Genomic DNA, 25,478 nt, shown 5'->3' with positions numbered 1-25,478 from the left:
ATTTGATAACTATCAGGATTACAGCACGTAGAGAGGGTGAGTTTAACCCTTTCCCTCGTGCTATGTATGGGCCTGGGGCCAGAGTACTATCCTCTGAATGAAAACAGCAGCTTTTGAGAAACATTCCTTATGACTGATTAAGCTCACTTATTACAATTTTATTTATGCTGGTCTGCAGTAATGCAGATCTTAATGCACACAGAGGTGTACAGAGAAGGTGGAGTTCCTCCAAATACCTGGGGACAAACCACTTAGGCCTTGAACGGCTAAAACTAATACTCTGAATTGGCCTTGGAAACTCTGGTAACCAGAGCAGTCATTTGTGAGTTGGAGGTATGTTGTCCTCAGCTGTAGCCAGTCAACAATCTAGTCAGCATTCTGGACATTGTTCAAAGGTAGACTCTTAAAGGATGCCTTGCAACTAGGCTACTGGACCGTGGTAGGCAGGCACACATATTTCTCAAGCAGACACTATGAATATACCACAATATACCACTCAAAGTGCTTTTTTGGGGGAAGGAACATACCTGGCTACAGTGGCCACTCAAAGCTAGGTCCAGCAATACTCCCAAGCCCCAAAGCCTCCTTCAGTTATGATAAGTATTAATCCTAATCAAAAATTAATCCTGTCTAATAACACTTTCTTCTTTTGCAAATTACTCGGCACTACGTCCCATAGATGTTCACAATCCAAGTGTATGCTTATTTAACATCTATAATAAAAACAAACCTATGGAGGATGTATTTGTCCAATCAGTTACCTGAGACCATTTCTTTCTTTCAATATCCTACACTGTCTAGACTAGATAACAATAACAAACTTAGTTGGTCTCTAAGGTGCTACTGGAAGGGATTTTTTTTGTTTTGTTTCAACTACGACAGACCAACATGGCTACCTACCTGTAACTATGTCTAGACTAGGTATTTGAAGAAGCAGGTCTTCCACCTTAGATACCGCGTCCATTTAAGGACACTAGAAACCTTTAAAGCCTTTGAGGCTTTCTTTCACGTTAACAACTTGTAACTTTCTCTTTGGAAGCCTTCATCTGCTAAGACGTAAAGCAAAACAAGAGGTTTTTCCATGGATTCTTATCTGTAAGGTAAAGTACATTTAAGCCTGAAGCTCTGAAGCAGACCTTTCAAGACTGAAGTACAAAGTGCGGGGGGGGGGGGCTGGAAAAGGAACAGAGATGCACTCAGCTCCAAAAATGGAAGAAGAGAAAACTAATGAAGGAGGTGGATTTTCCCCACCACTTCCAATGCTTCCATTTTAGGAGCAAAATTAGTTTATTAGCAAGTCTGCTAAATGTATTGCACAGTAACTTTCAAGTAAAATGTTCCTTCATGTGCTTGGTCAAAATAGCTTTTTAGACCACAGATTCCCAACTGCACTTTAAGAAAAGCATTCTTACAGCTTGCCTAAATACTGCTTAATCTGGAGAAGCCTTTTTTCTATTCTCATAGGTCATGGTTTAGGGGGAATGCTATTCAACAACATTATTTGACAGCTTGATCCTATTACCTGTTAAATACTGCATTAAAAAGGTGAGAATTAAATTTAACCAGTGCTCTGTCCATTTGCAGAATGAAGTTTGTTGCATTGCATTCCTCACTCCTGACTACACAGGTTGGAAGATTGGCTACTGACTTACTCACAATGTAATAATAATGCAGCACCAGGCATACAGAGGCTGCGGCAGGGAAACAAGCATCACTTCCTGGTTCACACCACTCTAACCCCATTCCTACAGTAGTTGAGATTCAAAGATAAAGAAACACACAAGCTAGTACAACAGCCAAAGAGTTCCAGACACTTCGATTTATGCCTCTCAATAAAAATATCCACTAGCTACAGCTGAAACACATTGCAAGAATCTAAGTTCACTGCATAAGAAAACACAATGAAAGGGTTAACAAGACACCCAACTTGGGTGAAGGCATGAGTTGGGGCTGTCACTCATGCAGCTGTGACATTGCTGAATGGTAGCATTTAATTACTTTATTTCATTTTTTTAATAGATGCTAGAAACCATTGGTGAGTTGTGCCATTTTCTATGGTTATTCACTGCTGTTTTTTCTGTCAAAGTTGCTCCTGGGACAGTGCGCTGACTAACCAGATGACTGACATACAAGCAGTGGATAGCTCAGGCAGTAGAGCATGAGACTCTTAATCTCAGGGATGTGGGTTCGAGATCCACGTTGGGCAAAGTATTCCTGCATTGCAGTGGGTTGGACAAGATGACCCGGGTGGTTCCTTCTAACTCGACAATTCTGTGATTCTATGATCAGCCTGTCACTGCCGTTTTATATGTTTCCCCTAATGGAAAAAATCTGAGAAAAATCTCTGCACCTTAAATCCCCTTGGGTGGGGGGCGTGGTCAATGGAATAAAGAGAGAAAAGATGGAACCTTCAACCAATACCATTTAAGGAAGCTACAAGCTGCTTGCAATACTGCCAATGCTGGCTCAGCTCTAATAGTATTATATACTTAAGGATGGATCTGGCATGGGAAACTGCATGGCTTTACCACCATAGCCACTTACAATCATAATCTTGGCTTTTGTCAATTAAAAGTCAGAGAGGTTTGATGCCCCCCAAAACTTCCTGCATGAACAGCAAGAGGTATAATTAAATATTATGAGAACAGGAATATCATATATGAGGTGCTGCACTTACTGTTCGATTCGTGGAGACAGATACAGTTTGGGGAAAACTTGAGTAGCTTCTGTATCCTCAAAGCTGACAGAAAGAAGAGCAACATCTTCCCCGGGGTCTTCATTTGCATCCTACAAACAAACATACATACACAAAAAGAAAACAACTTCAGACTGAAAGTAGACATAAGCTCAATAATGGGAGAGAGTCCAAGGCCTGTTCAAGAGGTTTGCAGTCTGCAAGTGCAACCCATTAAGAAAAATGTGGAGAGACAACTTGCTCAGCACTGAGGGGCACACTGGAAAACAGAACATTAGCAGGGACAAATCTGCATATTTTAGGTCCATGTGGTCGACATAAATTACATGTCATTGCTATGAACATGGCAGATGTCAAATTACTGCTAGTGGGCATGTCACAATATTCTTCTGCAGAAATTGTTGCCCTCAAAACTCAACTCAGCTCTTAATAATAATAAATTTTTTATAACTGTAACAAACAAGGAATATGGGTTGATTCTTTGCTTCATGATTTGTAATCTTGAGACATTTTGCTGCCACCATTTCAATTTGCCCTTCACAACTATGAATGCAAGATTATTTTTAAAATTAAGGAAGTGAGTTTATGGTTTTCTAGATGCCAAATTTGGCCATGTGCATGGACTATTCTGCTGACCCTCCCAAAATTTGAAAAATGTAGTTCTCCAATTGTTTCAATCAGCTTGACTTTCTCTGTTTTTGTTTTAAAAGTTGTAAGAGGACTCGTGAGCAACCAAGCAATATCTCTTTCCAGTGTTGCTAACATCCCAGAGAATAAATATTCTGGCAAAAAGTCCCATGGCACATGCTCTGCATGCAGAATGTAATCAGGTTCGTTCACTGGTAGAAAGGCTGGGAAAGGCTGAAATCCAGGAGAGTTGTGGCCCAATACTGGGCTAGATGCAGCAATGGTCTTAATTTGGGAACAAATCAGTTTGTTCTATTTCCATAATTCAGTAGGGTATTTGTATTGCTCCTAAATGTTTATATATTGTTGCACACCTCCCTGAAGCTTTGTAAGATGGGGGTATATAAATACTGTGATAAATATATATATATACTTAATTATTCATTTGGTAAAGAGATAACAATACAACTATGTAAGCATGATGGAATCCTTTTTCTAATTATCACAACTTGAAAGAGAAATACCCTATGGGGGTAAACCAAGCCAGAGGTATCACAGATGACACTTGCAGGAAGAATTTGTAGCATGCCTGGACAAGAGCTGAAGGTCAAGCAGGCCTGCTTATAATACTGAGTCACTTCTATATGCATGTCTGTTTTTTCAGTGCCACTGTCTGCTCCCTATCTGCTGGGGGGGAACACCCCAAGACATTGGGGAGCCCGGGACTGCATATGTATTGTTTTGCACACTTAACTGCACTTTCTCTAGGCAGAGTGCACTTACTGAAGAAAGCAGATCTGACGTTGGTAGTCGATGTCCTAGTGGTTTAACCGCACTCAGAATGGACTATTACAACACTTTCTATGCAGGGCTGCCTTCAAGGACAGTTCAGAAATGATAACTGGTACAAAAAGTGGCTTGCCAGGATGTTGAACAGGCTGTGGCAACTGGAGCACAAAGATTCTATACCAAAGGCACTGGCTACCTATTAGTATACAGGCCCAGTTTAAGTTAACGACACCCTGAATGGCTGCCTTCGCCCGTATAAATCCATTTGATCAAAGTCTCAGCTCAGTGACTGCCCTCACTCAGTAAGCTGACTGCCCACACTGAAAGGACAGTGGGTAGGATCCAGGAACAGGGTCATCTCAGTGTTGGCACAACTTTTACAGAACTCCCCCCTAGTCTGATAGACTCTCTCTCTCTTCTTTAAGTGTATGATCACACTACTCATTCATACTAAACCAGAGGATGGGGGGAAGCCCAGAACAGATTTATGGGGTACAATGGTTTATACTGTGAACAAGCTGTGTGAACATAAACACTGCTCAAACTTCCCTGCCATTGTTCCTGGTTTTGAAAAAGCCACTGCTCCCAGTTTTGAAGATCACAGATTTTAAGCGGGGGGGGGGGGGAGGATGCTTAGAACATACAACTATTTTAAAAACAACAACAAACCATTTCATTCACCATAAAGCTCTCAATTTGTTATGCAGAGATTTTGATATTGTTTTTACTTGTATTTGTAAACTGCTTCATGTGCATATTGGAGTGATGGGGGTATAAGTTTCTTTTAAAAACAAATAATTTAAAGACAATGCATTTTTAAAGTAATCATTTCCCCATAATGTATAGTACGCTAAAATTCTCTTAACTGAATTTTGTGTTTTATCCATTAGGATTATTTAAACGATGCGCCAGTTCTTGTTCCTTGTAGTGATGTAGGTTTCAGGATACCTTTCCCAATTTGTTTTTTATTTGACCATGTAAGCCATTAAACAAGAGAGTAACCTTTTAAAAAATAGATTCCTGGCAACTAATGCCCAAACACATTCAAAGCACAATGCATGAACACATTGTTTTCCTGCATCCTTCTACCTACTGTAACTAAAAACTGGGAACTTACTGGAACTGAGGATTTATGATGAGTCACAGTGCTAATAGCCAGTCCAACCAAAACATCTGCTCTACACTGTTACAACTGCTATAATTCATTTCCCCTTGTGTTTGGAGTAGAACCAAGTTGCATAGTAAGGACCTGAGAAACGAAGAAGAAGCCTACAAAAAACAGGTATAAACTCAGGAAAGGATACCGATTTTCAAAAGACAATATTTATGCCAACCAAGTACCCATAATTATTTGTAACTAACACCCATCTGAGAGGGTGTGTACATGTTCCCAGTTCAGCCCTTTGCACAAACCTACACAATTATCCTAACCATTCTTGCCCAGTTAGATTGAAGGATACCACCATTTGCCTGTCTGCCTGCCTGCGTCCCCCCCTCCATTATTAACATTTATAGCCTCATGTTAATAGGCAGTATTGGAGACAGCTTCCTCATTCTGGAGATATTAGATGCTAAAAATACTGTGTTGTATGCAGTGGTTGCGTGAGAGGAAGGCAGCTTGCGCAAACAAGCTTTCCTTTCCCCTCCCCTCTCCAGAGGTTGTTTTTTCTTTGTGGTGGGGGGTGGGTGGGATCCTGAACATAGAATTGCAGTGTAAGGGGGAAACTGCCTGAAATCAGATGGAGGAACCTTGCTTGAAATGGAACTCCACTGCTTGATTTTGGGCCTTTCCTCTTTTGTACTGCAGTTCTGTGCAAGAGAAGCTTAGTTAAAATAAATAGACAGGTATGAAAGATTTCTTCATGCTCCATCTTTATGACCATCTACCATCTGCCTCCTACAAAGACACACTCCTCTTTCCATCTCAGAGAAAAGAATAGCTTGCATCTCAAGTTATCCATTAAATATGCTAGCACTGAAGCTCCTCTGTACAGTGGTACCTCAGGTTAAGTACTTAAGTTGTTCCAGAGGTCCGTTCTTAACCTGAAACTGTTCTTAACCTGAAGCACCACTTTAGCTAATGGGGCCTCCTGCTGCTGCTGTGCCGCCGGAGCACGATTTCTGTTCTCACCCTGAAGCAAAGTTCTTAACCTGAAGCACTATTTCTGGGTTAGCGGAGTCTGTAACCTGAAGCGTATGTAACCTGAAGTGTATGTAACCCGAGGTACCACTGTACTGTATGAATAAAGATATAGCTAGCCGGACAATACTAGAAGCTTTTAATCATAGTAGCTATTTTAAGCAGTTGGGGGGAGGATTTTTCAGCAAAGGTACTCTACTGGGCATGGCAGGCAGACAGATGCTTCACTAGGGCTCCAGGAGACAGCAGAAAAGTGAATGCCAACGACACAAGAAGGAATGAAAAATCAATGTTTAGATGCAAACTTGTTGGAGAGCAGCAGTCCATCCTTGTCTAAAAAACAAGCTTCAAGGTTACTGACCAATGGAAACGGGATAGTGGCTATCTCCAAGGATGAATTACACAGTGGTGCCACAACATAGTTAACGTACAGAACTTAAATACCTCTGCTGAAATATGGATGTGTATTACAGTGGTACCTTGGTTCTTGAACTTCATCTGTTCCAGGAGTCTGTTCGACTCCCAAAACTGTTCGAAAACCAAGGTGCAGCTTCTGATTGGCTGCAGGAGATTCCTGTGGAAGCCGCGTCAGACATTCAGCTTCCGAAAAACGTTTGCAAACCAGAACACTTACTTCCAGGTTTGTGGTGTTTGGGAGACAATTTGTTTGACAACTAAGCCATTCGAAAACCAAGGTACCACTGTATGTCATACTCCCACTCTAGAAGTTGCCTGTTGAACTGCAGGCTGCATGAAACACAAAAAAACACCCCTATACACACCCCTATACATAGTTTAAAACAATGGCACATACACAGAGATATCACTATTCACCTCCTCAACTCTAAAGAAGTGGTGCTTTTGAAAAATATCAGTGCTTCAGTGTCTCATGCTTTCCGTGCAATACATGATCTGCTTCTTTGGAAGGTATTTTGGCTGCATGCGGCACTTGAGCCACGTCTTGGACCCACCCTGCTACAGAGTAACTATACATTCGATCGGATCCAATAGCTTATTTTGGAATTTTCAACAGCAAAACCATCACAACCATTCCACCAGCTCTTGCTTGCAAACCTTATGGCAGCACCTCAGAAATTCACAACCTGGAGGTGCTCAGGCAACAGTGCCATTTCTCTCCCACAGAAATACTTTTGAAAACTCTTCCTTGAGTCCAAGTTATTTTGCTCAGTCCCTGATGACAAAAGATCCAACCAAGAAAAGAGAAAGACTGTAATGAATTCCCACCCCCTGCCCACAAAACATATTCTCTGCAGCTAAATGGCTCAGATCAAATCATGCCCAAACAGCAGATAAAGCTCTTGCTGAGATTGTGAAAACTCCTTACTTGCTTACCTACTGGAAAGGTTTTCTAACCACATGGATCTGCACAGCAAAGTTATTTTGTTTCAATTTTACAGCTTTCTGGGGTAAAAACCATCATAATGAATAAAACTGATTGATAAAAGCAGTAAAGAGACTACACTGCTCTTTTCCAAGTTAAGTGGTTGCTTTTAGAATATATACTGAACAGCGACAACAACTTCACTGCGAGGGAATAAGAGTGGCTTCACCAGCTCTCCCTCCATCTCAGGCAGCTTTCATACTCAATGCAAGAGCCCAGCTCTCACTACTAAGTCAGGAGAGAGTTAAGAATGCCATGAGTACACCTTACTTTCTACTTACCAGCACTTGGGTGGGGGGTGGGGATCATTTCTACTGAGTCTGTTATCAGCTGCCTCAGGCCTCCTCTAACCTCAAGAAATGCAAGACTCACACCTCTGGAATTCCCTCAGCTGCTGTTCCCCACCTATGATGCTATTGAAGTAAGTACTATTTAGTAAATATCCACTTTCCACAACTTGAAATCTGCTGCTTATTATACAGCCTTGGATGGATGAAACAAGAGGGTTTCTTTTGACCTAGAGCAGGGGTCAGCAACCTTTTTCAGCAGGGAGCTGGCCCACCGTCCCTCAAACCATGTGATGGGCTGGACTATATTTTGGGGGTGGGGAATGAACGAATTCCTATGCCCCTCAAATAACCCAGAGATGCATTTTAAATAAAAGGACACATTTTACTCATGTAAAAACATGCTGATTCCCGGACTGTCCGCGGGCCTAGGTTGCCTACCCCGACCTAGAGTATTTCCAGCCATATATATGGTACAACATTAACCAAGAGAGGGCAGACAGGGAGGAAGGATCATGCCAGATGACTGAGGTATTTCCAACAGAAGATACCCAGTGGGGAACATGGCCAGTTTTGTACCTTGTGCTGCGGATCCATCAGGTGTCAGACAGATAAACAACTATTTGACTTTTAGAAGACATCTGAAGGCAGCTCTGTTCAGGGAAGTTCTTAATGGTTGATGTTTTACTGTGCTTTTAACACTTTGTTGGGAGCCACCCAGAGTGGCTGGGGAAACCCAGTCAGATGGGCGGCATATAATTATCATCATCACCATCATAATCCAGAATTTTCAGCTCAGCCATGAAGTTGGCCAGGCAGCAGGACTGGCAAAGGTCATTCTGGATTTGGCATTGTGAACTTCTAACATATTGGGGGTGGGGACTTCAATATTTATGGCAAATGCTCCCTTATTTGGGTCTCAACTAAGGACTTTGTGGTCACTATTACCTCCATAAGATGGAAACCAATATTCAAAGCTGAACCCGTATCATCTCATCTTAAACTGAGATTGTTGGCTTTCAGATTACACAAACTGGGCACAACCCAAGTTTCCTATTTCCCTCTTGAAAGGAATGGAAGCTGCTTCTTGATTATGCCCATTATTCCCATTTCATATGAACACACTGCATTATTTCCCTAAGCCTGAAAGACAGGAAGAGCTATAAATCTAAACACATACTTGGCTACATTAGATATAATCTACTGGGAAAACTACTGTCCTTTCAATAAACAGGACTCCAAAGTATTTTTTAAAGGAACATACAGTTTCACCAGATTATGTCAAAACAATATTTTAGAAAGTGACACATTGAGTTACTGTAACCAATCCGATATTGTCAAACAAAGAGTAGAAACCCCCAAACTGATTGCAGTCTAGCTAAAGGATATTTCTACCCTTATCAACAATACTGCTGTGTGAACACCCTGCTCAGGCTCCTTCAATTCCCATCCCCTAACCATATACACTGCATGAATACTATGAACGTCTCAAGATTGAGGTGACCCAATTGAGCTCCTATGTCTTTCCTGTCCTCAACAGAACAATCATAGTTATGCCCAAAAACAAACACAGGAAGCCAAAGCAACAATGAAAAACAGTGCATCAGTTTCAAGTTCATCCATGCGGGTGGTTTCTTTGCATTACGCAATGCACACTAAAGGCATATTTTGTTTTTATGATGGTAGTGCAGTAAGAATGAGTTAACATTACAGTCATGTGCCTATGTTTGGCCAGCAGGTAAAACACTCAAAGCATATTTTAGCTACATGACAAGTCTCTAAACCTATACCAAACAGTTTCGAATAAACCTTGCAGTATTATTTTGCTAAGTGGTGACAGTGTACTTGAGCTATTCAAGAGATAAAGGAAAAGATGAACTCTTGCCTGAGGAGCCTGACATCTTAATGTGAAAAGATAAGAACTGACAACATACTAAGGAATCTTGAGAATGTTATAACACAGGGCTTGATCTTGTGAAGTACAAGTAATAAACACTACTATTTAGTATTAAATTTGACATCTAATCTGCAGAAGTTAAGACACATTCTGTGTATGCTCTGTTTGCTTTAAGATCTTTCAGTGGCACATCATAATGCTATTTATATTATCAGGATTGATTCTTGGACAGCATTTTCTTTCGTTGTATTTAAAATGTGCCTCCTGAATCAAAATGCATTTCTTTTTCATTTCAGCTGCCCAATCTGGCACTTTTAAAAAAGCAATGTCCCTTTCAGGTGTGATCACAAGCCCAGATATTCTGGATACCTTTCTTAATATGATCAACCCTTGTTGCATACCTACATGGGAGGTAAAAGGACATCTTGTTCCCATAAACTATCTTAGGGTGATGCAAACATGGTATGAGTTAGTGTGTTCTATGCCAAACTGTGCCCAACCTAGAAGGCTACCTATATTTGGTAACAAACCCTAGAAATAAGCAACTAGTCCTGCCTGGCAAGGAGGCTAAAATATGAGTTTGCCAGTAGCAAGTAAGTGAGCACATCTGCAAAAGCTTTGCTCTTCATATTGCCTATTCTTTCTCTTTCTGTCTCTTCCTTCAAAACTCTTTCCGCTATCTTAAACTCTTCAGCTCATCTATTTTTATTTTATTATTTAAAATACTTATAGGCCACCTTCATGACTAAAACTCACTCGTTGAGGCTAACTGATAAAAAAGAAATTTATGTTCCATTTGTTGCTAAGTTCATTTTGCTCCACCACACTTCTCTGAACATTGGCTCCCTGTTTCTTCTCACATTTGTGAACTTATACAAGCTTTCAAATGTCTTCGTTCCCTTCCTTATCTACTTGCTCTTCAAAATTCCCACGTACCTGGCGCTGCTTGTTTCCCCTTCTTGCTACTCTCTACTATTGAGATGGATGTTAGGAGGCATGTTCCAAAGTGAAGAGGCAGGTTTAACTTTCTCTTTCTCTAACAGAACTTGCACCTTTTCAGTTTCCACAACTCTTCCGCTCCATGTCTCATTTTATTAAGGTTGTAGGATGGAAGACAGGGTTCACTCCCCAGTTTTATATACAGCAGATGAATATGTTCCCTTGCCTTGGGTGAGCTGAATGGCATATAATGGTTCTACATAATTATGCTGATAACTCCTTCGCTAGCTCAGAAGTTTGATTGTAGCTTGGGTTCAAGTGCTACCCAGAACCAACGTAGTAACCTTAGTGAATGCAAAGAGGAAGGCATCATATCCTTAAGAGATGCAAGATCAAAACACACCAGAGTGTATTCTAAGATAGTCTACAACAGGCTTGGGGAACCTGTGGCCCTCCAGATATTGCAGGCCACCAATTCCCTTCTTCCTGCTCATCAGCCATAAAGACATGGGTTTGAATTCAACTATCTGGAGGGACACAGGTTCCCCACTCCTGGTCTAGACTATCTACCTGATGTAAGATCTAATTTGGATTAATAATGCCAGGCACAGACAGTCTTCCTAACAGATTATGATTCTAAACAGGCTTGACAACAGCACTTCTTGGAAAGGGATCTGAAAGGCAGTAGAAGTCTTGCCCTTCCCACAGCCTCTGTAATAAATACACAAAATAAAAAGCACCATAATGTTGGGCATTTAAAGCAGGGTACATATGTCCTCCCAAAAGTACACAGAGCAGCTTGATTGCAATCCTGCCCCCTCCAACTTCTTCCATGAGACTGAGAAAGCCTGTTCTTTCTCACAACAAAATGTACGGTTTTCACATCATAAATTGTTTGGCTGCTGCTGTTTTTGGTTAGCATCCTCCTGCAACTTATCCCCACGGGAGAGGCTATCACAATGCTGTGGCACATATAAAACAAAATATTCTGCATTTACATTTATATCTGGGCACAAAAGAATCATAGAACTGCAGAGTTGGAAGGGATCCCCAAAGGTCATCTAGTTCAACCCCCTGCAATGCAGGAATCAAAATGCAAAACGCAATACAGGAAACAGATTCTTAGACTGGCAACATGTACCGTTCAGTTTCTCCTGCATTATATTTTTAACTGCTTCATCATCTATTAGATCACATGTTTTCTGTCACTTGAAATAAGCAGGGAACACCGTCATTTAAACTGGCTACCTAATAAACCAATCTTCAAAGTTTTCAAGCAACCACTTCAACCTATTTTGTACTTTAAAAAAGACTATTCAGGAGAAACTGTTACTTATTTTGTGAGTCTGCACATGCACATATAGTAATTAGAATAGTATATAGTTGTTCATGGACTAGTATAGTAATTAGCAGCCAGAAAGTACATATTGTGAATAACAATTTGCTGCAAAGGCTCTTTTCTGGAATATTATTCTATCTCATACTGTTTGAACGGAAATATTTTTCTCCAATAAAAGTTCATTTTACTCCTTTCCCAGCCACACAAAACAGGAAGACATAACACATCGCCTTTTATGGTTAGAAAAATCAGACTGAGGTCTTAACGTTCTTGGACAAGCAATGCCCACATTACTACCAACACTTTTTTTTTTTTACTTAACAATCTTTGAAGAGGAAGTCAATGCCTCGTATGCTCTAGGCTAAATAGAGTTATTAGCAAGACAGATACTGACAGAAATGCTTAACAGAATAAGGTCATTGATTAATCAGGCAAGGAGTCTGCTACAGGAAAGGAATTAATGTATTTGCCGAATGCCACTTAGGGCAAGTTCACACATTTGCAAAAATTAAGATTTTCTGTGTGGCAAGGTGAAGACCCGCATGCGACCCTCCACCACATATGACTCAGAATTTTATGATCCTTGTTTTAAAATTAAATAAATGCAGAGATCACATAAGAGTGGGGGTACTGCTGAAGAAGCAATGTAGATATAGTCCTGGAGTCGGCTTTGTCACTGCAGCAAATGGAAGCCACTGTATGAATGAGAACTGTGTGCATCCACATGCATTCAGAATCATCTAGGTCAAATGATTGCATTCCATGATGGGAAGAACACAGTGACCTGGTTCACATAACATGTTAAGCCAAACTATGATATAGTGTGAACTCAAAGCACATGAGCTCCCAAAAAGGACCTCATGGCTTCTTTGCTCCTTCCCAGTCATTTTGCTGCTGCGTTGCACTGAGTTAAGCCATAGTTTGGCTCACCATGTCATCCATGTGGCTTAGCTCTCTAACAAGAGACTAACCGTGAGCTGTAACCAAGGTTTGTCCTATGGTTTGTCCAGCAGAATTAAAACAAGTCCAGGTTTATATGACATGCTAAGCCAAGCTACAGCTTAGTTCACCATAGCAGCAAAATGACCGGGGAGGAGTAAACTCATCACTATCTCCTCTCTTGAAACCAGTGCATTTGTGCTAAGCTATGGTTTGGTTTAGCACAACATGCAAACTAGGGCACTGTACGAATCTGCTCATCCACAGCCATAATGAACCAGCAGTAGGTTCCACTATTACAGTGATATTTTCATCAGCTAGAGTGTTCAGGAAAATCTCTGCAAAGTCATTGCTCCTGTATCCATGGATAGGCCATTTTACACATTAACAATGTTCACAACAGTGCTGCTCCTAGGGTCACTGATAGCTTTCTGGATGGAGTCGATCTTGTCCAGTTAAGCTGAACCCCAAACACTGATGCCATTATGAACTTAACAGCTGTTGTTCAACTCTACCTGCATATATAAGTTTACACAAATTCAGTGTGGTGTTTAAGCTCAATTACACTTATCATATAGATATTGATTAGGGAAAACTTTTTGCAGTGTTATGTGAGATAAATATGAAGGCAGGGGCAGCACACAGTGGCCCACCTGCACTCTACCACTTCTGTCCCTTCAGCTGAAACGTGAGGCAGAAGTCTCCAAGTTTCACCCACCTACAGCAACATTTTTTTTCTGGCCTTCCTTTCATATACCGCTGTCTTCTCATGGTTTCCAATAGGAGAAGCTCCTACACAGATATGCCTTTGCTTATGTTACAAAGATAAACTACAGAGTACTTGCAAGGCATTTATATGCAAAGGCAACATGGAACATATGACAAAATAAGGAATATTTCAAATCTAATCAGATCAGATTCGTGGGGATATTTAACATGTCCAACTCTTCATAATCTAATTTAATAAATCAGAAAGTGGGCACATTAACATTTAAATAAGCATTGTAGAATGGCTGAAATTAAATGGAATTAATTTTCATTTGAATACTCAGCATTATGAATACTAAAAGAGTGAAAATTCTGATTGGAACAAGCTTCTGTAGCAATCACCGTTTGAGGTTAACCAACCCACCAGCCCCCAGGGTTCTTCCAAACAAGTAACTGATGGTTTATGTATCATCAGAGAGACATCAGTCAGCTAAGATGATTTTTCCCATCTGTCTAGCATTTTATACAACCTGAAAGCACTTTTCAAGAGAGGAAAGGAAATTTGCTGGCTCAAATAATAAATACATAAAGCATACAAAGAAGAGGGCATGTTTGCATGACTGAGTAGCAGAAAAAGTAAAGAAGTTTCAGAGGTGGGAAGAGAATTCTGTTATATGGTCTGAATAAAATACTTGTTGTTTTTCAAGACCTGTGTGTTTTTCTTCTCTTTTATCAAAACAGTCTTCGGCTTTTAGTCTTTTCCTCAGGAATTGTCATACTTTTCTCATTTCCCCCAATCCACTTAACTTTTTCTATCAAAACCCTAGCAGAGGAGCACCCTTACTGTCATTGTACAAACCTTAGTCATTCATTTTTCTTAACGTCTTACTTCATGATCGATTACCATGTCGCCCACAGTCAATCATTCTCAACCAATACCTTCCTCTTGGCATCCAGGAAGAAAAGATGACACTCTAACAGTTTTCCCAACTTAGAGATGCAAGAAATCACTATCAAGTTGAGGGGTTATTTTAATTTTTTATTATATAGAAAAGACAAAAGAACTGAGCCATTTCTACACTCATAAGCCCTATGCACCAGGTGGAAGTGTTTGCATTACACTACTTGAATCAGATTCACCATCTTGTCAGAACCTGTAATCATGCCAATTCTGTACCGTAGCAATATAAGCACTGATTTATGATACTGGAATGCAATGGCTATAAAAAATAATTGCAGGTTATTACTCAATGGCATCACCTATTTTCCTCTTATCCGGATCAAAGCATTTTATACAAATGCCTGGCCACACACGAGATCTAAAAAAACAACCTATTTTCTCAAATGATTTCTCTTTCCATGTCAGTAAATTATCTCTGCCTACATATAACTCATGTTAAGCACATATGTGAATACGCTATATCTATCCATTTCTCCATACTTATTTCTGGTCTATCGGATATAGCTATTATTCATAACATAAAGAGCAACTTCAATCATATATGGGACCCAATTTATTCTGGTTTCAGTGACTTAGGGTTACAGCCTTAATGCCACAAGTATCCAGAATCAAGGAGTCAGTCAGTATGAAGGCATTTGTATTGTGTTAGGGGTATGAATTGACTTTTTAAAAAAGGGATCTCTACATTGTGACCAAAACATGTAGCAGTTCTAGGTTACCAAGCAGGTGCTCAAATAAGGAGTGAGCCGCTGCTTTCCAAGATTTCAGGTAGAAGACTTTCCTAGTCCTGCTACCCAACATCCTTTAACTGGATACTGGGGACAGTTTACATGTCAGAGACATGTTTTTCCTTTGCAACTGAGTGCCACTGTGAGTATCAAGAGAAGATGGAGACCAGACAAGTATGTACACAATCCACAAAGGGCAGGGGCTACAGCAGAACATCTTTTGGAACTATGCCTTAGGCACCAGGCTCCGCAACCTGGCCACCAAGCTTAGATGTGTGTCTGACTGCCTTGTTCTCATCCTACCTTCTGTTGGGCAGAGTTCTAGGAAAGAAACCAAGACATAGCTGAGAGGGAGAACCAACAGATATAATGCTTTTGTTTCCTGTTAAAGCCCCAAATAGATTTAAAGACACTCTCAAGGCAAATCTAAAAAAATAAAAAAAAAAGAAGTAACATAAGCACTGATGACTGGGAAACACGGGCCTGCAAGCGCTTCAGTTGGAGAACAGCCTTTACCAAAGGTGTCATGGACTTTGAAGAAGCACAAACTCATGGTGAAAAGGAGAACCGAGCTAAGAGGAAGGCTCGTTTGGCAAATCCTCACCATGATCAACTCCTGCTCAGAAACCTATGTCCCCACTGTGGAAGGATGTGTAGATCCAGAATTGGCCTCCACGGTCACTTATGGACTCACTGTTAAAACCGTTTCCATGGAAGACAATCTTACTCAGCTATGAGTGATCGCCAACGAGGAGGAGGAAAAGGAAGAAGAAGAAGAAGAAGAAGAAGAAGAAGAAGAAGAAGAAGAAGAAGAAGAAGATAGAACTGAATTGAGAGGAGCATGGGGGGAAGGGTGATAAAAAAATTGAAATTGTGCACAGCATAGAAGATGACTACAAAAATGTCTGGATTTATGTGGACTTTTGGGGCTGCCCAATAGTGATTGTTCCACCCCTGTTGCCTCTGGCTCCTTTGCCCCCTAAAAAAGGCAGCCTTAAACAATTTGTAACAGTAGCGAGAGTGAAAGCAACTGAAGAACTACGGGTGAGAGTGCAAGGAGTCACTCCCATTTCTGAATTATTTTAATCACCAGGGAAATAAAGGACTTTGGGAGAGTGGCCAATACCCTGACCCAATTATCTATAGAGTGTAGTGGGAAGAAAAAACAGGACCCCAATGTTGTGTGTTGCGTTCCCAGTTGCTTCCCAACAGCCAAATACTCTGAGCACTCTGCAAAGAGTAAGGTTAAATCTGTGACTCGTTGACCATCAATATCTTTTCCAGTTCCACCGTCACTGCAACACAAAGGCTTTGCTTGTCCTTGCAAAAAAGAGACAGCCAAGACAGTGGTCCCCTGCAGCACGGATGGATGGTCCAGATCAACCATGCCTTCAGTATCATGGGCCCAAATTTATGGCATTTCCAATTGTGGTCAGAGAGGCCTCCTGCCTGCTGACCTTTTTATAGTTTTTTTATAGTTTTAACTGATTTTTACCTTTTCCATATTGTATTTTCTGAGCATTGCTTAGAGATGACTGTAGTTAAGAGGTATATAAATCGTTTAAATAAAATAAACAAAAATGTTTGAAAACCTTACTGCCCCCTCTCGAATATTTAGATTAAAAATCTGGCACTATAATAAGAAACTGAATAAATGGTGTTGAAGTGCTCTGATGCTTTGTCCTTTATAAGAACACAAAATACAGGATTTCAGAAGCAAACATCAGCCACCCTGCGTCAACCATTTTTGGATGCCATGGTACACAGGACTCAAAGGTTTTAGGAGTTGATCCAAACCATCTAACGTCAACATATGGCTTTCAAATTGCCATAAACCAAACCCAAGAGGAAATGGTAAGCATATTGTTCTTTAGCAATAATGTTGCAAGACATTAAAGTGGTGACTCTTTAAAATTCCCAACTTATATAAGCCTCAGATTAATAGTTACAGTAAATCAAACAGTAAATCAAGTATTTAATTTCAGGCAGAAAAATATATTAAAATTTTATTGCACTTCTGGGTATTCATTTCAGCAGTCATAAAAGCATAACTTATTTGATAAGGCTGCATATATTTCTTTGAGTTGGACTGCAGACAGCATGGTTCCAATCAGTTCTCAGCAATTACAGTTGTACTGACTGCATAAATATAATTTAGAAGAAATAGCAGGGGAAAGATATTTAATTTCTGAGGTTCTTTAAATTGTTGGACCTTTACAACTGCTGTAGAAACAATACAGTAAAAAGCTCCTTCCATGAGTTATTTTCCCTTTGTGAAACCATCCAAAATTAGTATCTACAAAATGTAAGGTAAGGTGGCAAAAGTACCTTGTACATATAGAAAAAAATATTGAAGTTAATTCACTGTACTCTTCTAGAACTGACCCCATACATTTGTAAGACCATTAACGTGAGCTTTCATTATGAAAACATGCACTCCCACACATTATTCAGTTGGAAACACAGTTTGCACACTCAATAAACTCAATTCATATAAATGTGAAGAGTTGTTTGGACTATAATACTTATCGCTTAATTATTTCATTCTGGAGGTGAACAGAAACATTTTCAGTGTCAAGAATTTACATCTTACCCAGTACAATACCCCAGATTATTTCCTAAATATATATTTTGCCATCTGATTTCCTAACACTGATTTCTGATAACAGCTTAACGCTAGCATCTTCCAATCTGTGTTTCAACAAAACACATTTCCTATCACTTAGATTCTACAGAATGAACTTGCTGGAGATGCCAGAAGTGATTTAAATTAAATAAATTAGAGCTCAAAACTATGCATATCTATTCAGAAGTCAGCCACACTGAATTCAAAGGGGATTACTCTCAGTAGAGGACTATAGACTTAGTGTCAAATGAGCACTGACAGGAATCCAGTAGTCTTGGAAGATTACATTAAAACATGATGAAACTTTGCCAGCTTTCCCTTGTTTCTTTCATCATTGAAAGGATAGCATGCATGCAGTTTACCAATAGTTCACGAAAGCTTCCAAGTGAACTAAAAAGGCTTCAAGAGCTCTCTTCAGACCCACTCCAGAGGCTCGCCTGGTACCAACCCTGTCATTGTCTCAGCGCCAGGTAAAGACATTTTTGTTTTGCCCGATATTGGGGGCAGCATCATTTATATGATATTGCACTGTTAAATCTGTGAACGTGGAATTTTACTTCCAACTTAATTATTGATCTTTGGTTGCATCTCCTCATTTCCATATAACATATTCTACCCAGTGTATTTTTTCATAAATTCTCCTTCAAGCTCTTGGGCTGATTTGCACGCAATGCCAAGCCATGGTTTAGCCCCACATGGATGAGCCTCAGCAAGTCAAAGCACAGCTTCAGAGTCAAATGATTTCCCCTTCTCCCACTTGCATGTCTGGGAGCAGATTTTCGGCTGTGTTTATTTTCAGTTTCAAATCTCAGCGTAGATGTTACAGAACCTGGCCTACAACAACTGATGACTACTTCCTATATAAGCCAACTTCATTTTGCGCTTAATGCTAAGCCAAGATTCTTTGAAATGGGAAGAATCTCCTCCTGGTCATGAAGGGAGAGGTGTAGGGGTTGCACTTTGTGCCTAAGAAGGGTTGCTATCAGTAATCCCTGCACCTTGTACCTGAAGTAAATTCCTGAAGTAAATTCAGTGAATCCTCTCTTAATCTTGCTTTGCAGTTGCTAGCAAACAGCAGCAAGGCCATTTCCTGTGCTTGCCAGCTAAGCAGAAACCGCATCTATTTACCGTATGTGGTCAGACAGAGCAAGGGGGCCGCTTCCTGCACACGCTTCCTGTTGCAGTAACGCAAGAGAAGAACACACGAACAAGGGAAGGAGGGGGGCTTAGCTAGCCAAACACCTATATGCCATATAAGGGAATAAGCTTAACCTTGCCAGCTGATTGGAGAATTTGAAGAGGTGGGAAGAGATGGGCAGACTCTCAGGTATAAAGATGCTTGTTTATTTGTATCTATGGGCCAGTCTTTTGGGAACGATCCCACTGGCCACCTCTGTGCACAGATTTCAATAAAACTTTTTTTTCCAAAGAAGAATCTTTCCTGGTGCTTTTTGCTCTCTCTTCGGCCCTGGGGACGCAGGCAAACGATTCCCTGGCAAGGATAAGGCTTCAGCCTTCATTTTGGTGCATTGGCCGGGAATCGCCCCACCCCAGGGGGCCGGGGAGGACCTCGGTGAACAGCCCCGGACCGGCGTTCGCGGCTCCAAGTGCGCACCCCTGCCTGTTCGTGGGGGGAGCCGGCCACACCGCTCCGGAGTGGAGACACCTGGTCGAGGGAGAAAAGAGGACGGCCGAAGGAGGGGTCCGCAGCGGAGTGCAGGTAAGCCCTAAGGGAGAGGGCAAGGGACGAAGCCCGATCAGCTTCGCCTGGCAGTGAGCAGTAGAGTGCCGCCAGGAAAGGGTCTGGCTGTCAGCAGCAGGCTGACGCCGGAAGGAGGACAAACAGGGGAAGGGGAAGGGATTTGTGTTTTGTGTGTTGTGTGCCAGATACTCCAGTGGTTGAATTGTCAAGTGTGGGCCGGGGCTTAGCGTCCCCTTGGCCGAGCGATTGCAGGATTGTGCATTCCTTGGCAGCGCGAGCTCGTCCAAGTCACAATCTGTAGTGTGTGGAGTGTGAAAGGATCTTAAGCCCGGTTAGGAGCGGAGTATCTGAAAAAAATGGGGTCTGGGGCAAGCCAACGTAGTCCTCTGAAATGCTTTTTAACCAACTGGAAAGCAGCTACGAAGCATGATGATTGGGTTCAAATTGAGAAGAGAGAGGATGAGGACATTATGTGAGGTTGATTGGCCCACCCAAGGAACTAATTGGCCCTCGGAGGGCAGATTTAATTTGCAACTAATCAACCCACTATATCAAAATATTTTGAACGTCCACCCAGACCAGATCCCTTATATTTCTACCTGGAAAATCAATGTAGAAAAGAATCCACCGTGGCTGAAAGGCTGCCGAGGCGACGCCCCACAAAATACAATTTGTGCAGTCCGACCGGCAGGGAAGTCAGAAAGGCCCCCGGTGATACCAGAGCCGGAAGGAGAAGAGGGGGAAGTCATTAAACCGCCGCCACCCTATGCTCCACCAACTGCCCCTCTAGCGAATCCCCCAGGCCCAGGGCCCCAGGACCAGGGAGGAGCCGGCCCTCAGCCTGAACCCTCCAAGGTTGATGAATTAGAGAGCGAAGAGGAAGAGGATGATGAGGAGTTTATGAAGGGACTAATTGAGTTAGCAAAGAAAGGAAAAAAGGTGGACACATTGAGATTGCAACAGTATGTACAACCCTATGCGAAAGACGTGGATGTTAGTTCCCATTTGTTGGCAGCAGCAGGATCTTCCCCAACACAAGGGAAGAAATGGAAAGAAGCAGCAACCAGGGCGTCCCTCTATAAGTCCCATAAGGCACAGAAAAAGGGTGGGACTGCAATGATGCCTCTACGCAGAATGTATGACCCACCAGCCCCCCCCAGGACAGGGTGGGGAAGCACCACCATGCACTTATACAGTCCAACATGTGCCTTTTTCAAGTGCTGATGTGTGCAATTGGAGAAATCAGAACCCTACCTTTGAGGAGAACCCAGATGATATTGCCAACGCCCCATTATAAAGGCTGCCTTTGTAGCTCAGGCAGCGTCCGATATTCGCCAAAAGAAAAAAATCCAGAAGCATGAGGGGTTCATCGACCATGGGCTGCAATGGATGTTGGAAATAGTTCAAACCACTTACAATCAGAGAGATGAGGAGGCCCAGAGAAAAAAGGAGAAGTATCAAACAAAGAAGTTGATGGCATTTCAGGCTACCACACCCACCCCTCAGGAAAGAGGAAGTGCCCGGGGAGGAGGGCGAAGCCGTCTTGAACGGAATCAGTGCACCATCTGCCGACAGAAAGGACACGGGAGCGGCCAACTCGGTCGTCCCCACCCCCGTTGCTAAACCAACCCCTGAATCCATTACCATAATAGGAGCTACAGGCAAGTCACAAAAGGCCCCATTTCTACAATCTGTTGTCTGCCGCCTGGGTGGCCAAGTGGTCCAACATAAGTTTTTGTACATACCAGAGTGCCCCATCCCATTATTGGGCCGAGACCTGCTTTCAAAATTGCAAGCCCAGATCCCCTTCCAACCGACAGGCGAAGTAACAATGACCACAGGGCCAGCAGGAGAGTTTTCCCTAGAGGTACCCTTGAGGGAACATTGGCGCCTCATGATGGTAAAAGAAGAGGAGGGACCCATCCCCGCCAGTATTCTGGAACAAGTGAACCCCCCAGGAATGGCAAAGAATATCCCACCAATAATTGTGAAGCCCAAGCCATTTGTCAATCCTGTTGCAGTAAATAAGTATCCCATCCCACGAAGGGCGACTGAAGGAGTGTGGGTGCATCTAGAGCAACTGCTCCAACATAGGATCTTGAGGCAATGCCAATCACAGTGGAAGACCCCTTTGTTGCCAGTGAAGAAAGGAAGCAGGCTATTATCCTGATACCAGAACCAAAGAACTCCGTGGCTTTCTGGGGTCTGCAGGATTTTGTAGGATATGGATATTTAATTACAGCATCATTGCCAAGCCTCTACATGAGTCATCCAGAGGAACTGAGAGAGACCCCTTTGTTTGAGGCACAGAACAACAGCAAGCCTTCGTGGATTTGAAGAGGGCACTACAGCAAGCCCCAGCGCTTGGCATCCCAAATCCTGAGAAACCCTTTACTCTATTCGTGGATGAGGACCAGGGAACAGCGAAAGGGGTTTTGTGCCAGAAATTGGGAAGCTGGCAACAGCCCGTGGCATACCTGTCTGAGCGCCTGACGCCTACTGAACAAGGCTTACCGCCGTGCATGAGAGCAGTTGTGGCAGTAGCCACCCTACTGAACAAAGCAGACAAATTTACTTTTGGCCAAGACACTGTTTGTGTGACCCCGCATGCAGTCCCAGCTCTGCTTGATATGAAGGGTACCTATTTCCTCTCCCAAGCAAAGATGATGAAGAATATTTTAGCAGGCCTGACCTCAAAGATGAAGCAAACCCCCACTGGCCTTCATGGTTTGTGGATGGAAGCAGCTTTGTTGAAGCTGGACAGCGAAAAGCAGGCTATGCAGTGGTAGCCTTGGAAGACCAGGTGATCGAAGCAAAGGCACTCCCACCTGGAACATCGGCCCAGCTAGCAGAACTAGTTGCAATCACCAGAGCCTTGAATCTGGCAAAGGGACAGAAGATAAACATTTATACTGATTCTAAGTATGCATTTCTGACTTTACATGCCCATGGAGCCTTATGGAAGGAAAGAGGTTTGCTTACCTCCAGAGGAAATCAGGTGGCCCACCCACAAGCCTTATTGGACCTCCTGGATGCAGTATGGGAACCTGAGGCAGTAGCAGTGGTACACTGTTATGGACACACAAGACTGGACCAGGAGAAGTGGCCAGAGGAAATCGACTGGCAGACAGAGTGGCCAAGGAAGCAGCCCGGGAACCAGCCCCCAGCGTCGGCTATTGGAGTACTGGTCCCTGGAAGGATCTTGAGCACCGATGACAAGCCAATATACACCAAGAAGGAAAGGGACACCGCAGATGCCCAGGAACTGACTATGTCCAAAGAAGGATGGTACCTTACTCATGATGACAGAATGTGGATTCCAGAGTCCCTGTCCCGGCAGATAATTCAAAGATATCATAAGTCCACCCACATGGGACCAGATGCCACAACCAGGCAGCTAAGGCAGTGCTTCTATATAGCCCACCTTTATCAACTGGCAGCCCAGATTTCCAGGAAGTGCCTGCTATGTCAAAAGAACAACCCCAGAACAGGACCTTTGGCTCCCCCGGGAGTCCAACATATTGGAACTGCACCCATGGAAGATCTTGTTGTGGACTTTACTGAATTACCTCGTTGTGGACTGCACCGTTACTTGCTGGTGGCGGTGTGCACCTATACTGGATGGGTTGAGGCATGGCCCACTAAAACTGAGCGATCCTCTGAAGTCTCAAGGTGTCTCCTAAGGGAGATCATACCCCGTTATGGCCTGCCCAGAACTATTGGCTCTGATAATGGCCCAGCGTTTGTTCATGCGGTGTTGCAGGAACTAGCCAAAGTTCTGCAAATCAATTGGAAATTGCACACTGCCTATAGGCCTCAGAGCTCAGGAAAGGTAGAAAGAATGAATAGGACTTTGAAAAATCAGTTGTCCAAGCTAACCCAGGAAACAGGTTCAAACTGGGTATCTATGTTACCCCTTGCTTTATTACGGGTCAGAAGCCTACCCCAAAAGCGTACCCACTTATCACCCTTTGAAATAATGTTTGGGAGACCAGTCCCCTATGTTAGGCTACTGACTCCTCACGTCACTCGAGATGTACAGCTTGATAACTATGTACAATCACTCTCCCGAGTTCTTCTTTCTCTTAATAGGTGGACCCACGAACGCACCCCGTGTGCTCTGACTGAACCCCTGCACCAGTTCGAGCCGGGTGACGAGGTGTGGATCAAAGACTGGGCCCAGACACCTCTACAACCGTGTTGGAAGGGTCCCCACACTGTCCTGCTGTCCACACCCACTGCTGTTAAAGTCACCGGCATCACCCCGTGGGTCCACCACACCCGAGCGAAGAGAGTTGTGTCTGACTGGTCAGTTACACCAAATCCTGATGATCCTCTGAAGCTAACCATCTCCAGAAGAGCGCTAGACGACCGCCCTGCTAGGGTCACTCCGGACGCTGACCCTTCTACGCACGGCTGAAGAAGGTGGATGGGAGGGGCGCCCGCAGGCAGCGCTCCCACCGTAGTTACCCGACAACCAGACAATCCAGGCGCAGCTCCCCCTGGACTGATTTTATTAAGCCCAGACAACTTTACCCCTCTTGACGTGCTGACCCCTTCTGAACGTCCCTTGAACGCTTGGGTTTATTCTTGTGGTTGCCATTATATCTACGATTCTTATAGGCGACCGTGGGGTTACGCAATTTGCGTTCATGACGGTTGGGTAGCAGGAAAGTTGCTTCAAGTAATAGGGGAGGAGGAGATACTTTGGCGATCCACCCCTACGGGTGAGGCGTTTATAGAAGCACAGTTTCAGTTGGCCTTACAGGGTTAAGAGATGGAGTGGTGGGAGGAGCCATGGACAGATTGGGGTTGGTGGGTAGGAATAATATCTACTGCCCTGCTTATTTGGATGCTCCTGTATTTTTGCTGGCATGAGCGTCACAGGCTCTGCGGAAGGCAAAGGCCTAGTCCTTCCATCCCCTTGATGATCCTCTTAGTCACTCTCATATTATCAGTAGTAGAAGGAAATGCAATGGCCGACAAGCGGGGACACAAGGGGACAGGATTACTAAATAAGACATCTAGGGGAGAGGATTATCATAAGATGTGGTGTTGGCCTCAAAGGGTGGGGTTTGTGCTCTGATTCATTCTCATTGCTGCATGTTTATTCCAGATAATAATGTCAGCATTTCTGCAACCATAGACCACATGGAACAAATGATAGCTCAAAATCCTTTGAAACCCTCTGATGGTGGGGATCCGTGGAGTTGGTTGTACTCCTGGTTGCCTGACAGCAGTTGGTTTCGTCATGTTATCGTTTTAATTGCTGGACCTGTTATAATCTTACTGCTTTTCTGCTTCTGTATGCCCTGCTTGATGCAATGTATGCAAAATATGATGGGGAAGATGATGTCCCGCATGATGGGGCCCCGTGTCATGGCCCTCACTGCTCTCCTCCAGGAATACTATGAACCCGAGAGGCCAGAACGAACCTAAGTATTAGGTTGTTCATAAGAAGAGGAGGGAGTGAAGGGAGAGGTGTAGGGGTTGCACTTTGTGCCTAAGAAGGGTTGCTATCAGTAATCCCTGCACCTTGTACCTGAAGTAAATTCCTGAAGTAAATTCAGTGAATCCTCTCTTAATCTTGCTTTGCAGTTGCTAGCAAACAGCAGCAAGGCCATTTCCTGTGCTTGCCAGCTAAGCAGAAACCGCATCTATTTACCGTATGTGGTCAGACAGAGCAAGGGGGCCGCTTC

At 42.9% G+C, this 25,478-nt stretch overlaps 1 protein-coding gene across 1 annotated transcript in view; it reads right to left on the bottom strand.

Annotated features, from left to right (window-relative positions):
- The window catches only part of BABAM2 (BRISC and BRCA1 A complex member 2), a 140,770-nt gene that overhangs the window by 86,305 nt on the left and 28,987 nt on the right, over nucleotides 1-25,478 (bottom strand). Inside the window, exon 7 of the mRNA XM_053382959.1 lies at nucleotides 2,678-2,787. Coding sequence (XP_053238934.1) covers nucleotides 2,678-2,787 — 110 coding nt within the window. The remainder of the gene's footprint in view (nucleotides 1-2,677; nucleotides 2,788-25,478) is intronic.

Source organism: Podarcis raffonei, chromosome 3 (genome assembly GCF_027172205.1).
Source record: "Podarcis raffonei isolate rPodRaf1 chromosome 3, rPodRaf1.pri, whole genome shotgun sequence".
NCBI classification, from domain to species: Eukaryota; Metazoa; Chordata; class Lepidosauria; order Squamata; family Lacertidae; genus Podarcis; species Podarcis raffonei.
The sequence above is the reverse complement of the archived record's forward strand: the minus strand, read 5'-3'. Positions and strand labels throughout refer to the sequence as shown.